The sequence below is a fragment of the Hydra vulgaris genome, chromosome 05 (assembly GCF_038396675.1).
Source record: "Hydra vulgaris chromosome 05, alternate assembly HydraT2T_AEP".
NCBI classification, from domain to species: domain Eukaryota; kingdom Metazoa; phylum Cnidaria; class Hydrozoa; order Anthoathecata; family Hydridae; genus Hydra; species Hydra vulgaris.
In genome coordinates, this window is record NC_088924.1 from 11830001 (window position 1) to 11845901 (window position 15901).

The following is a 15901-nucleotide window of genomic DNA, read 5'->3' on the forward strand; positions in this document are numbered from 1 at the left end:
ATTTTGCAACCTTCGTCCACGCAATGTGAAATCAGTTACAAAATTTCTGCATATGTTTGTGTTTGTAGTTTGCATGAAAATATGCGATTTTTCTTAGATGCATTAACAAAATCAATTCAAGTGTCTTCAATCAAAGTTGGATCTGAAATGATAAACAACTTTTGTCATAGGCCCAATCGTACACATACGATTGGGCCTATGACAAATGTGTTGCATGCAAAGGTATGAAACAGTTCGATAAACACTTGCAAACTGTTAAAACATTTGGTTCGAAGTACCCTGGGTTGAGTGGAGAAAGCCTGAAACTAAAACATATGCAAACATTAAAAAAGTTTAAAAAAAATCTACTGTAACAGAACTCATCCAACACATATCAGCAATTCGTAATAAGTTTGTTAAACACGCATTTGTAAAAAAAAACAATCAACAATTTATCAGAAACTGAAGGAAGTTTCAATGAGTATTAATTCTGAAATTGCGATAATCCAAGTTGACTGGGCTGAAAATGCTAGGTGTTTCCATCAAAATGAACTGCAAGCGGCTCATTTTGGTCAAAATCAAGTTTCTATCATGACCCTTGTAGTCTGGAACATTGAGTTAAAAATATTTCCCATAGTTTCTGATTCAACTGATCATACAAAGTCTTCAGTTATACTGTACATTGAAAAAACCCTTCACTTTATTCCTGATCAAGTCAAAGAAGTACACATGTTTAGCAATAATGCCACTTCTCAGTCCAAAAACAAAAGCATTTTGGCTGCAATGATTGTGTTTGAAAAACATTTTTAGAAAAAATTCTTCTGGCATTTCTTTGCAGCGATGCACGGGAAAGGAATGGCTGACGGAATCGGAGCTACTGTTAAGCAAATCGCAGCCCTGAGAGTTAAATCTAGTCAATGCCAAATCAGGTGAGTAGCAGATTTTCACCAGCATTACAAGATTTGCAAATGTGTAATTCATATGTCATAAAATTATACAAGACAACAAAAAAAATGAACTTGAATTCAGTTCAATTTTAAGTTATTCAAGAAAAATCAAAGATATATCAAAATCACATTTTCATGTTCAGAATGATAACCTTGTTCTGATGCTATTTTCACCTGAGTATAATTAAAATTTATTACAAAATAACAAAACTTTTTAAAATGATTTTAATTCCATCTTTTTGTTTCGTCACTGAACGTTGAGTCACTGAACTGACAGTTTTTTTTCTGTAAAATAAAACAATATGAAAACTCTGTTGTTTGTGGAATTTTTTATGATTGTCTTATTCCCAAATGAATAAATTACAACAAAAAATCTAATTAGTCTAGCAAGAATTAAAATTTCAGTGAAAACTCCATTTAAAAAGTATGCTGATAAAAAAACACTTATTTTTGCTCATGTTTTAATTTTTGATATGTGTCAGTGTTATGTTAATACAATTGTGTTTAATTTATATCATAAAATTTTAATTCAAGATTAATTTAGAAAAATTATTTTTGAGTTATAGAAAAAAAATTTTTATAGAAAATCTCTATGCATGACGTGTCACTGAACTATGAAATTTGCCATACATACATACATATATATATATATATATATATATATATATATATATATATATATATATATATATATATATATATATATATATATATATATATATATACAGGGCTTGTGATGAAGAAAATAGCCAAGCGTACTATATCATGCTCCTAAAATTATAAACACTTTGCAATGATATCGCAAATGGCGGAAGCGTTTATTTAACGGTGAAAGGGAAGAGAAGAGAAAAGGAAAAACGAAAAGAAAATATTTAAAAAAATTAAAAAAGATAAGTTAAAAATAAATTAAAATAACAAAAATATTAAAAGGTATAAACGAACTAAAAGATTGAAAAAAATATAAAATGAAAAAAGAAATAAAAAAGTAAAAAGAACAAATAGATTTAATAAAATAAAACAAAAACAATCAATTAAAAGCAAAGTAACAACTTAAAAGAAAAGAAATTCGAAAAATGTTCAGAAAAAGAAAAAAAAGAACTACTTTAAACAAAAATAATTCACTACAAATTTTCTTCGCTTTTCTGTATCTGCCAAGAGTAACAAATATAATTTATTTTATTGTGTAAAAGTTTTTATGTTTGCCTTTTCGTTATGTAATTTTTGTTTTTGTTTTGTAGTTTTTGTGCTTGCCTTTTCGTTTGCGTAAAGTTTGTTATTATTTGTGCTGTTGTTGCAAATGACTTATATTGTTGTAATTAATTGAGTGTTTTCATTTTTTTTTTCTTTTTATTTAATTTATTATAGCTTAATCATTATTTTTTATAACTAATTTAATTTACACTTGCTTTCATATATTAATATAACTGTTGAATTTTTTTTGTTTGTTTATTTTATTTAGGTGTCACTCTTATGACTAGTTTTTAACTATATGAGTGACACTTAACCTAATTTTGTAAAATTATAAAAATTCGTAATTTTCAATTTTTGGTTAAATAAAAATAAATGGACATAATATGTTGTCATCAAGTGCAATTATGCATGCTTGGGGTCAGGGCCACGAGAGCGATCTTGAAATTTGAAAATTGTGGAAGACTGTGTTTATAAAAAGCTTTCTATTTGCTATGCGACTTCCATTCGTCAATGTTTGAAGTAGTAACTACAACAGCGCATTTATACTACTTCAACAATGTAGTTTTTTCCCAACTTCTTGTTTTTTATTTGCACTAGATTTGCTATTTTTTTAAACTATTAATGGTAAAAAAACAAACGCAACCAAACAAAAATGCAAGTGCTTAATAAGTTCTTATAATAGTATTGAAGAATAAATTCATGGCTAAAATTTTTTGCTTTTGTTGTTTTGATATGTATTTAAAACGCTGTTAACTTAATACTTACGATTAACGGTTTTTATATTTCTTGATATTTTTTTAATAATTAATTTTTTTTGCAAATTAATAATTATTAAATATATTTTTTTATAATTTCTTATTTAAACTATACAAAAATGAATTTAAAAAAATCTCCATTATGAAAACTTATTTTTTTTATAAACGATGTGTGGAATATTATTAACAATAAATCAAATAAATCTTACTTGACATTTTTACAAAATTAAAACTTTTCAGAAGTTTTAACTTTCTTATAGTTATTTCCTAATTTTCTATTCCCATTTCAATAGCACATTTTTATATTCACATTGTGCTTCCACGCGCACTTGGTTAAAATGGTTAGCATTCCATTATTGAAATTAGCTGTAACGACAAACTGTTCATTCGTTATGTTAGTGCGAAACAGAAAAATACTGACAAAACAGCAAAACAGAAATGTGCAGAAAGCGAGTGACATAATGCTTATATTCTATATAAGTACTTTGTATAAGGATATAAGTATAAGGATATAAGTATAAGGAAGACGGAGTTTTACTGTTAAATCAACAAGTTTTATCATTACCTAAAAAATTTAATTACAAATATTTTATAAAAAAACCATATAAAAGCTTATTATTTATTCTGTCCCAAACTTCAAAGCAAATATATTTTCTGCTCTTTAGTTAATTTTTTGAGTTAGTAACAATAAATATTAAAATTAAAAAAAAAAAATTTTAAATATTAAATTAATATTAAAATTTTTTAACTATTTTTTTTTTAATTTAATAGTTTAACAATATCTTACAACATTTTGCTCAATTGAAACTGATTGGTGTAAGCCGGATGTGGCCATAGCAATTTGGTCCAACAAGTTCATGATAAAAACTGATGTTGCACTAGCTTCTTTGTTCATTAAATGAGATAGGATTGTATGAAGCAAACATTCTAAATTATTTATATAAAAAATAAAGATTACTTCTTAGCTGTTGTAAGTTTGACAAGTTACTCAAGCAGAATTTTCATATGTTATAAATTCAATATTATTGTAATTCCACTGGTTTTAGTGGTCACACTCACACTTTGATGCTTTAAATTAAAATAAATAAGTTTTTAGGTTTTAACATCAAAGCAGATATTCCGTTTTTTAAACATGACTACATAACATACACCATAGTTCTTTTTTTATTAAATAGATCAATAGAGTTATAATATGTAATGAAACAAACAAGCAGAAGTAGGTTTGACAAGTCAAAAAAAAAAGATTTTTAAAAAGGAAAAAAAAATGATGATGAATTTTATTGACAAAAGTATTGAAGTAGTACTAAGAGTACAGACTATCTGAGATGAAAATTTCTTAATATTTAAAATTTAAATATAAAATATTATTATTTATATAAACATTTTTTATTTAAAATTTATATATTCAAAAATAGTAGGTAAGACATGTAATAAGGTGTCAAATAAACAATTAACATTGAAAAACTTTTAAAATCATAGTTTTTTTTATTTAGATATTTTACACTTGCTCAGTCTATTTTTGTTGTTGATTGTAAAAAATTATAACAAAACAAAAAAACAAAAAAAAAACAGATAATAGATTAGAATTTGAAAAGGACTGAAAAATATTTTCACTGCACAGGTAAAGGATTATGTAAAGCAAAAATACAGTGCAGAGTAAATTCTTTTAGTAAAAATTGGTAAAAAAGTTTCATAAAAACTTGGTTTTTCAAAAACCAAAGAAAAATAGTGGTTTACATATTAAGTCAAAGTTTCAGGGCCAGCTTGAATACAAGGATATCACAAAAAAAATAACCTTGAATGAAAAGTCTCAGACTATTATAAGCAGTCTTATAATAGCATTACTATGATAAAAGGTTAAAAAAAATCACATGAAAAAGTAAGTTAATAATGATGGTATTCAGGTGGTAAAATTATGATTTCCTCAGTCAATTTCTTATCAAAAATAAGAAGCATTAATTTTTCAATATTGCATCTGCATGCTATCAAATTGTTACTTTAAGAATTTCTCTGCTAGTGATTCAAAAGCAACATAGCTACTTAATAAACCAAGAGATGTTTTAGAGGTCAAGGCAAGATCTTACTTATAGAAGAATGAGCAAAAACTGAGTAGAAGACTGAGTCAGAGATAAAATACAAATCAAGTAGCAAAGCAAAATAAAAAGTTGTTGCAAAAGGCTTGTGATTTTTATCATAGCTAAAAACAAATAACAGGAATCAAAAAGCAATATTACCAAAGGATAAAAGATGTTTTTTTTTTAAAACTGCCTTAAAAATATTGCTCATGTATACTCCCCCTTCCTCCTTCACAATTCTTAACAGACATTTAATTCCTAAATTAGTGGTTTACTATCTGAAAAACATGTAAAAAATACATAAGTATAAAAAACTGTATTGTTTCCTAATAACAACTCACCAAAAGATTGAATTAAAAGATCTTTTTGGCTGACATCACAATCTTCAGACTTTGCTAATTTTGCAGGTCTACAATAAAAACAATAAAGTAATTTTGCAGGTCAACAACAAAAATAATTAAGTAAAAAAACATTAAAGCTTTAATTTTATAATAACAGTTTTTAAATTTTTTTTATTACAAGACAAATTAACCTAATAATGAATAACAGTGATAACTTAACAATGAATAACAATTTTTGTAATAGGTCTACTATTCAAATACATTTTATTTAAACATTCATTGTTATATTTAAAATGTAAGAGTACAATTAAGTTTTCCTATTTAAGATTTTTATAACCTTGTTTCATTTGAGCATTTTACTCCAAACTTAAACAATTAAATTCAAACTTAAAATTTAATGTGCAACTGGTTTTCTAAATCAAAAGCTTTTCTTTATCAAAAATAATTAGTGTGAAACCTGATGTGAATTTTCTGACTTTATATTTGCATTTTTAAATCAGTGATTTCGTTAAATCATTCCAGCACATCATTCATTAACTCTATCATTTTAGAACATTATATATTAACTCCATCATTCCAGCACATTATTAACTCCATTGTTCAAGCACATTATTTATTAACTCCATTATTTCAGTATATTATTTACTTTTTGCTAAAATGATTGTTAGCATTTTATAGTTTTTGTTCATGTTTGTTTGTAAACATAAAATAAAAACATCTGGAAATTATTAATTAATGTTTAATTAAGTCTGAAACGTTGAAATTGTCAATTATAAAATAATTTCTGTAGTGTTTTAATATGTAGAGCCTGTATTGTTAAACATTCAATATTTTATGTACTTTCAATGTGTATACTATGCTAGGTAAAAAGAAGAGCATGCATATCAAAATTGTATTGGTTAAACAAGAGCAAACTTAATACAAAACCAAAATTATTACATTAAATGATCAGATTTAAATAATTTAAAACATAAGAGTAAAAGAGTGAAAAATCATTAGAATGATTTTCAAAAATTTTTTTAAATAAATTTGATTATATCTGATTTTAGTTAAACAGACTTGGTTTAGCTATTTACAATGAAAGAGGTGATCAGATTTTACATTTAGTTAGCTAAAATCTAACATTGTAGCTTTACCCAATAAGTTCTTAATCAGGCTGGGCTTGTTCAATCAGACTTTTATAATAATTATTAAATAAACCTTTGATATTTAGAACAATTAGCTTCATAGTAAGTATCTTTCTCTTTTCTATAAATCAAATTAAGTTTACAGAAAAACAAATTTTAGTTTAGTTGACAGCAGGGTTGGGGTCAGATATATATATGTATTTGCATTTGTATTTGTATTTGGTAAAAATATGCTAATTTGGCATATTTGTATTTGTATTGTATTTGATTGAAAAATTACTTAAATTCTTATTTTTGTATTTGATTAAAACCTATTTGCAATTACATAAACTGTCTGTTTGTTTTTGGGAAATACCAAGAGATTCATTGTTTAATTGCTTTTTTTTCATTTTGAACACTAAATTAAATTAAAAATTTGTTTTCATTCTTCTATTTAGTAGACCATTTCATCAGTCTTGTCTTTACATCTATTCTTAACCTAAAGTACAAATATTTGTTGTCGTATTTGAATTTGGAAAATGTTGATTACATATATTTGTATTTGATTTCGTATTTGGAAATCTAGAATTTATACTTTGATCAAATTTGACCCCACCCTGGTTGAAAACAAACAAAATTAAATTTCAGCTTTTGAGACTAGTTGCTTTTGAAACGCAACAATAATTGGATTTGATTTTGATTCACTGAATATTTGTTGAGAATATTTATTACTTCTAAACCAATTTTTAAATCATCTTTTTTTTTATAAGGAATATAAATTAATGGTCAGTATGAATACAAAGGAACCAGTCTTTTGTATGATAACTATATTGATTTTATATTGAAAATAAAAATCACAGTAACATGAATGTTATCATTAAGTGCAACCAATCATTTAATTTAAATAACTTACTTGAACAAAAGTATATAACATATAGATGCATATAGATAGTGGTATTAAAAATATGGTAAAATTGTTCATCATAATTACCAGAACATCTTGTAAGTTTTAATTCTAATTCTAATTATAAAATAAATCTAGAAAAATAAAAAAAATAAAAATAAACCTAACAGCTTCTCGCATCTTTGATTCACTTAATTTGGTTTCGTTTAGAAATAATGTGATTCCAAATACTTTGCCTAGGCAGCGTGCCAAGGATAAACCCTGAAAAATATTGTATATAGGGAAAATCTATTTTAATTATTACCTATTTAATGCACACATATGTGTAATCAGCCCTCAGAATAAGGGTCGACATTTGGCAATGCTGACCAAGAAGTGTTTGAGGTTGGCAAGAAATCACCAATCTAGTATCTATCTTTGGTATGGTTAAAATCTTTGTATCAAATTTTTTTGCCAACCTTTAACAAATTAAAGTCAGCAAATTAATGCCGACCTCATTTTTCCTTATTTCAAGGACTGTCTAATTGTAATCTAATTGTAATAACTTTCGCATTTATGTGAAAAATATTACAATTTAAATGTTGGAAATATTGAAAAATTAATATTAAAAAAGATTTGGAAAAAAAAAAAGAAGAAACTGAACAAACTTACATGTGGATCAGCAAGATATTTGCTATTAAAAAAACTGCACAGTAATTTCTTAAACACAACCTCAAGAAGTTTAATGGGTTCAAGCAAAAATAAACACAGTGATAAAGTTTCTGTAAGTAAAAAAAAGAAAAGTAAACTCTTAAAGTTTTAATTAACCATTTTATTTGTTAACAAGATTGAGTAAACTAAAAAAATTTCATTGTAGGTACAAATAATAAGTTGTTTCCTAAACAGTTATAAAGAAATTCACCATTTAATATGATATCATCCTCATTTCCGCTGTCAAGAATTAACTGTAATAAAAAATATTTTGATTTTAGCAAAAATTAGTAAAACAAAATTAAATAAAAAAAACTTAAAAATAAAAATAGAGTAAAAAAAATAAATCACTAAAAAAACAACCATTATAATCGCTTTTGCAAACTGGTTGGGGCCCATGATGAGGAAACAATCACGGAATTTACCAATCATTTCAAGATCAATGTGTACATGACCACCATCTGTTCTGCCTGTTGCGTCAGAAACAATCTAAAACCAATACTAATGATATAAAAATTACAGTTTTTGAAAACTTTATTTTTACAAATATATTGATAAAAATTTTAAATTGACACAAAGTTTAAAATGGATGGATTTTGGAGGGTTTTTTTTTCTGACCCTAAGCTATTTATATAAAGCTATTTATTTAATCCAGAGGATTAGAGCTTTATATAAATACAAATACAAATATATATGAATATATATATTCATATATATATATATATATATATATATGTATGTAAATATTCATCTATATATTCATCTATATATATATATATATATATATATATATATATATATATATATATATATATATATATATATATATATATATATATATATATATATATATATATATATATTATAACAGAAGCGCTATTAGATGCACTCGAATTATATGAAATTACTGTTTTAAGTCAAAAAAAAATGTTTAAGTAGAAAAAGTGTGTCTAATAGTGCTCAAGAATATATATACATACATATATATATATATATATATATATATATATATATATATATATATATATATATATATATATATATATATATATTCACATACATTTAGTATAAATGCATTATATTTTTATTAAACAAAAAATAAAAATTTTTAAATAAATTTAATCATTAACAGAAACTAATAACAAATTTCTACAAACATTTTTGTCTAAATACTAAACAATATCCACCCCTAAATAATTTAAAACACAAATATAAACTTCTACTAAACAAATTATAACAAAATTAACTTTTTACTACTTGTCTGATGATTGTGGTAACATGTGTTAACTCTGAGTAACGATATACTAATACACCCCAGGGAATTAGGAAAAACAAAGTCAGCAATTTTTTGCAAACCTAAAATCAATTTAGGTCAGCAAAAGGTCAGCAAAAAATATAGAAACAGGGTTTGACAAAATCAACAAACAAAACATTTAGCATAAAATTAAAATGCTGAGTTTGCCAACATTTGCTTGAAAATTTGAAAAATGAATGCAGCATTTTACCATTTTATTAGGATTTTAAATGAAACATTAGTTTTATAAAGTTTATATTAAATATTTTATTTAGAACTAATAAAATGTTTGTTTTTTCTGTTTTATGTTTAAATAATTTGTTTTTCTACTTATATTTTGATTATTTCATTAAAAATTCGAATAAAAAATAAGTTTTTCTGATGTTTTTTTTTTGTTTTTTTTTGCAATTATTTAGAAGTTAATAAAAATGTTTATTTTATTTTAATTATTTAATTTAGATTTTAATTAAATTTTGTTTTATTATTTTATTTAGAATTAAAATGAATTCAGAATAAAAGAATTAAAGTAAAAACAAATTCATTTAAAAAAATACATTAAAATCAACATTTTATTTAATGAAGTCTTTTAAATTAATTTGTTCAGAATTTATAAAAAAAAAGTTTTGCCGCTTTTATTTTAATTATTTAATTTAAAATTTTTAAATAAAAATTTTTTTCAATATTATTTTAACTATTTTATTTAGATTTAAAATAAAACTTGTATATATATATATTATATATATATATATATATATATACATATATATATATATATATATATATATATATATATATATATATATATATATATATATATTGACCATTTAGCCAATGCAATGGCATTAGTCTTGGTAACCATCAGCAGATGCTGATTGTTTTGAATAATCTTTTTTTTGTGTGTGTTCTATACTGCATGCATAAATATACTGCTAAAGTTTATTTTCATCTATATCAAAATAGTTTATTAGACTTCTAGTTTTGTTAACTTATTTTTTATATAATATTATACTTTATATAATTTTAAGTTTAATTCCGAGAATATGGTTAGAAATATGTATGTTATATATATATATATATATTATATATATATATATATATATATATATATATATATATATATATATATATATATATATATATTAGGGTGCAGTGAGGTTCTTATGTTTTTGAAAAAAATAAAATAAACTTGGGAAAAAGTGCACTCTTATTTAAAATTAAATTTCAAGGTAGGTTTGCTATGGACCTTTTTGATTAGAAAACATCTTGATAGCCAAGCTTTCGCATTTAAACATTAAAATGAAATAAATTTAAATTCGTGTTAAATAAATATAACATGTTTCTATGTATTAGAATTTAAAATAGATTTTAATTTCTCCACCGTTTAAAGTCTTTATAAAATTGTAGTCTGTTTTTATTTCACTTGTTACTAGTTATTTAATCGAGTTATTCATAAAATATGAAAGTTTTAACTAGACATTTATCCATCAGAATCCATCTAGAATTTCAGAGTCTATTGGGCCTGAAAAGGATTTTATAAACAGAGCAGTTATTCAAAAAAAAAAAATTGATTGAAAGAACAAAATAAATATACAGTAAAACAAATATTCTAACAGAGATCTTGCTAGCAATCTAGTTCCACTTTTTTTTGCTCAATGGAGAAAAGCAAATGTTAGGTTTCAACAAATCCCTATAGTATCAAATAAAAACTCTTTCAGAGAAAGTAAAAAATGTTGCATGGGAAAAAATCAAAGTAAAATTACAAGAAGAACTTATATTGAAATTAGATAAACATATGTTTATCTAATTTCAATATAAACACATGCCCTTATACAATACTTTTATGTGAGAATGATCTATCCGGGTGTATTTACCCAAAAAGTTGTAAAAATAAAGCACATGTAAAATGCAACCATATTTTTACAAAAAAGAATTTTAACTGTCAGATCCTGTCAGATCAGGTTATCCTGCTACTGGTAACATGTAACCCAGTACAATCTGCTTCATGTCCTGCTGCCTTGTAGGATACGCCTTTTTAGGCAAAGGCTAGGAGATGCCAACTCCGATTTAAAACACCCCCTGTCTTGGGGCTCTTGGTTGAGTAAAGGCTAGAGATGGTGTCTCGATAAAAATACTCATCTTGGGCAGATGTTAAATGCACCCAGCTACTGTCTTGTAGAAGGCCTCCTAGGCAAAGACTTAAGGGGTAAATAGATTCTATCTGTTGACCAGCCTCGCACCCCTCCTTCATCTATTAGGCTGGCGCAGATGTATTTTTAATACATTGTTTCCAGTTTAGGATGTTGAATGCTGGATCTTCTTGACTCAATGCATGGGTTTTGCTTGTGTCTCTGTTTTTTTGACTAGGCAACTCATTCTATTATCTCCTAATGAGGGTACAGCTCTAAAACTCAGTTTTATGGTTCTGAGGCCGGCTGATAGTCAGGTTTCTTGAACTCTGTGGTAGCTCTCAGAGAGGCTGATTCCATCAACAGCTGAAAAATATCAAAGTATTAACAGTGCCATGTTGCGCATGGATGGTGTCCCTGTTTGTACTTTTGGAGTGCATTGCGGAGGCCACATTTGGAGCCCTTTGTTACGGCTTAGGGTTTATTAGTAAAAAAGAGACAATTGCTTGGGCTATTAAACAGTGTTCTGAGTACTATCTATGCTTTGAGTCAAGTTCTTCAATCTAATTTAAAAATGAATAAAGTACCAAAAACTATAAAACACAAAAAACCATCATCATCACCAAGTTCTCTAAACCTATCATTCACTAATATTCGTGGTCTTCGAAGTAACTTTTCTTCTGTTGAGTCTTATCTCTTGCAAAGTTCACCAGACCTACTTGCTCTTTGTGAGACTAACTTGAGTTCAGCTGTCTCATCTTGTGATCTTAGTATTGATGGTTATCTTCCTCTAATTCGTAAAGGCTCCAATAGTCACATACTTGGCCTGGGCATTTACATTCGTAAGAATTCACCTTTTTTTTGTGATACTAGGTTTGAATCCTCAGACTATTCTTTTATGTGCTTTCGTTTAGCACCACTTCACTCTATTGCCTTTCCCTTTGTTCTATATCGCTCTCCTTCATCTCAAGACTGAACACTTTTTGACGTTATTTCTGATCATATTGACCAAGCCCTCTCTTTTTATCTATCAGCTAGTATAGTTGTTGTTGGTGACTTTAATGCTCACCACTCTGAATGGCTTGGCTCTAGTGTCAGTGATTCGGCAGGCATTAAAGCCCACAACTTTTGCCTTTCTCAATCCCTAACTCAAATAGTCAACTTTCCAACTCGCTTTCCAGACAACCCGAATCATTTACCTTCTCTACTCGACTTATGTCTTGTTTCTGATCCTAGTCAGTGCTCAGTTTCTCCACATTCACCCTTAGGTGCTTCTGATCACAGTTTGATCTCTCTAAAACTAATATCTCATTCTTCTTCATCACCTGAATCCCCCTATTATTGAACCTCTTACAACTACAGTAAAGCTGACTGAAATTCTTTCCGTGAATTTCTTCGTGATGACCCTTGGGTAGAAATTTTTCGTCTTCCTGTCGACAAATGTGCTTCTTACATAACTTCGTGGATTCAGGCTGGCATAGAATCTTTTATTCCCTCTCAACGATTCCAGGTCAAGCCTCACTCTCCTCCATGGTTTTCTTCACACTGTGCTGCTGCGATTGCCAATCGAAACCGTTACTTCCATATTTATCAGCAAAACAATTCTCCAGGAAACAGGCGTCTGTTTATTACTGCTAGAAACAACTGTAAAAAGGTTTTGTCTAACGCCAAAACCCGCTATTCTTAGGTCATGAAATCTCGTATCTCATCTCAAAAATTAGGCTCTCGTGACTTCTAGAGAATCTTTAATATCAATAATAAGGGCAAATCTATAATTCCACCTCTCTTGAATGGTTCAGACTTTGTCACCTCACCTAAAGACAAAGCTGAATTGTTTGCTAAAAACTTTTCATCAATATCATCTCTTGATTCCACTAGTTGCTTTCTACCTGATATTGCCAATGGTTGATCCATTGCTTGACATTCATATCACTCCAGCCTCTGTATCTAAAGTGATTTCTTGCCTAGACTCTTCTACAGCTTGTGGCCCGGACAACATACCTGTTATTGTCTTGCAGAAGTGTTCTCCGGAGCTGTCGTCTATACTCTAAAAACTATTCAACAAGTGCTTATCAGAGTCTTGCTTTCCAGCCTGCTGGAAAGCGGCATCTGTTATCCCTATCTTCAAAAATTCTGGAGAGCGATCTGATTCGTCTAACTACCGTTCTATTAGTCTTCTTCCTATCATAAGCAAGGTTTTTGAATCTTTAATTAACAAACACTTAATTTCTCATCTTGAATCTAATCACTTACTTTCTGACCATCAATATGGATTTCGATCTTCTCGTTCTACAGCTGATTTGTTAACAGTAATGACTGACAGGTTTTATCATGCATTAGATAAAGGTGGAGAGGTTAAGGCCATTGCTCTGGACATTTCAAAAGCTTTTGATAAAGTTTGGCATGCTGGTCTTCTCCATAAGCTTTCTTCTTATGGTGTATCCGGCAACATCTTTAAGATCATCGAATCCTTCCTTTCTAATCGTAGCATAAAAGTTGTCCTCGATGGACAACACTTTTCTTCTTATTCTGTAACTTCAGGGGTTCCTTAAGGTTCTATCCATGGCCCTATACTCTTTTTAATCTACATTAACGATCTTCCAGATATTCTCTCATCTAAGGTGGCATTGTTTGCTGATGACACTACCATTTATTCTTGTCGTGATAAAAAACCAACACCCTCTGATTGCTTGGAGGGGGCATTTGAGCTTGAAAAGGATCTTACTTCTGCTAAAGCATGGGGCTCACAGTGGCTGGTGAACTTTAATTCAGATAAAACTCAATTTTTTTCAGCCAATCGTTATCGCAATAATTTAGATCTTCCTATATTTATGAACGATGATGTACTCGATGAGTCACCTACTCTTCATCTTCTAGGATTAACTCTTACTTCCAATCTTTCTTGGAAACAATATATCAAATCAGTTGCAAAATTAGCCTCTGCTAAGGTTGCATCTCTTTATCGAGCTCGCCACTTTCTTACTTCGGATTCTATTCTCTATCTCTATAAATCTCAAATCCGGCCTTGTATGGAATATTGTTGCCATATCTGGGGCGGATCCTCTAATGATGCCTTTTCTCTTTTAGACAAGGTGCAAAAACGTGTTGTAAACATAGTTGGACCTGCTCTTGCAGCCAACCTCCAACCATTATCACATCGTCGTAATGTTGCTTCTCTTTCTCTTTTCTACAAATACTATAATGGGCACTGCTCTAAAGAGCTAGCGTCTCTTGTGCCATCTACTATAATTCATTCTCGTGTTACTCGTCATTCAATTAAGTGTCATCCTTTTTCTGTGACTGTTCCTAAGTGCTCCAAAGACGCTTATTCGTCTAGTTTTTTTCCTCGAACATCAGCTCTTTGGAATTCGCTTCCTTTATCTTGCTTTCCTGATTCATATAATTTGCAATCTTTTAAGTCGTCTGTCAATCGTTATCTTGCTCTACAATCTTCATCTTTTCTCTTTCAGTAACTTCCCACTTTAATTAGTGGCTGCTTGCAGCTTTGTTGGAAGCGAAGATGTTTAAAAAAAAAAAAACTACGGGGCTCTGATGGTTAGCCAAATATATAAGACAGGTAAAATGTGTTTTTAAAATATTTTTTAAAATATTACAGATTTTTTAAAATACAAGATTTTACATGTTTTTTCAATTTATTCAAGTGTGAATTTGGGTTAAAAAATTTTGTCAAAGCAAAAAAATATTTTAGGAAATTTACAATTTTAATTAATTTTACATAAGAGTACAACTTTTCCTGAGCTTTTACAATGAAAAAAAAATTCGTGCTGTTTCCTAATATATATACTCATTAATAAAGTGCTACCTACAGATAAAAACAATGATGCACCAGATTTGGGTAATTCAGTAGGTGCTACAAAAACCAAAAAATAAAACTATTAATAAAATTATTATACAAAAAATAATAACAAAATAGTTTTATCCTTATCTTTTAGAAAAAGAAAACAAAAAAAAAAAAAAACACAAATAACAAAAAATAAATAAAAAATACACAAAGCAAATAGCTCTACTATTTGCTACTAATTTATCTACAATAAAAACAATTTTAAAAATTATTATGAAAAAAGATTGATAACTTTAAAAGTAACAACCTGGAGTTCCTTTAGGTGGATCAAACTGAAGAACCTCGTCCAGTTGAGATGAGTACATGTTTAATATAGGTATTAATATTGCGGTCCTTAATATAGTTGTCAAAAAAATTATTAAATAGAAATACATGCAAAAATAAGAGTTTTTGACATTTAACATTCTTTATATTCTTCCACTACGTAAAAAAATATATAGTTTTATAAAATTATTAAACAGAAATACATACAAAAATAAAAGTTTTTAACATTTAACATTCTTTATACCCTTCCACAATGCATACAAATAACAACAGGGTTAATAGGTTATAACTTAAAATACAAATTATGAAATACACACTGCAAACTTAATATGAAGACTAAATAGTTTTGATAGGGTTTAACTGGGTG

At 27.5% G+C, this 15901-nt stretch overlaps 1 protein-coding gene across 1 annotated transcript in view; it reads right to left on the reverse strand.

Moving 5' to 3' along the window:
• Positions 1–15901, reverse strand: part of LOC136071858 (mediator of RNA polymerase II transcription subunit 24-like) — a 69367-nt gene that overhangs the window by 5319 nt on the left and 48147 nt on the right. The window contains exons 19-26 of the mRNA XM_065797378.1: positions 15518–15603; positions 15236–15279; positions 8352–8477; positions 8200–8242; positions 7950–8059; positions 7462–7559; positions 5289–5356; positions 3660–3799 (exon numbers count right to left, since the gene is read on the reverse strand). Coding sequence (XP_065653450.1) covers positions 3660–3799; positions 5289–5356; positions 7462–7559; positions 7950–8059; positions 8200–8242; positions 8352–8477; positions 15236–15279; positions 15518–15603 — 715 coding nt within the window. The remainder of the gene's footprint in view (positions 1–3659; positions 3800–5288; positions 5357–7461; positions 7560–7949; positions 8060–8199; positions 8243–8351; positions 8478–15235; positions 15280–15517; positions 15604–15901) is intronic.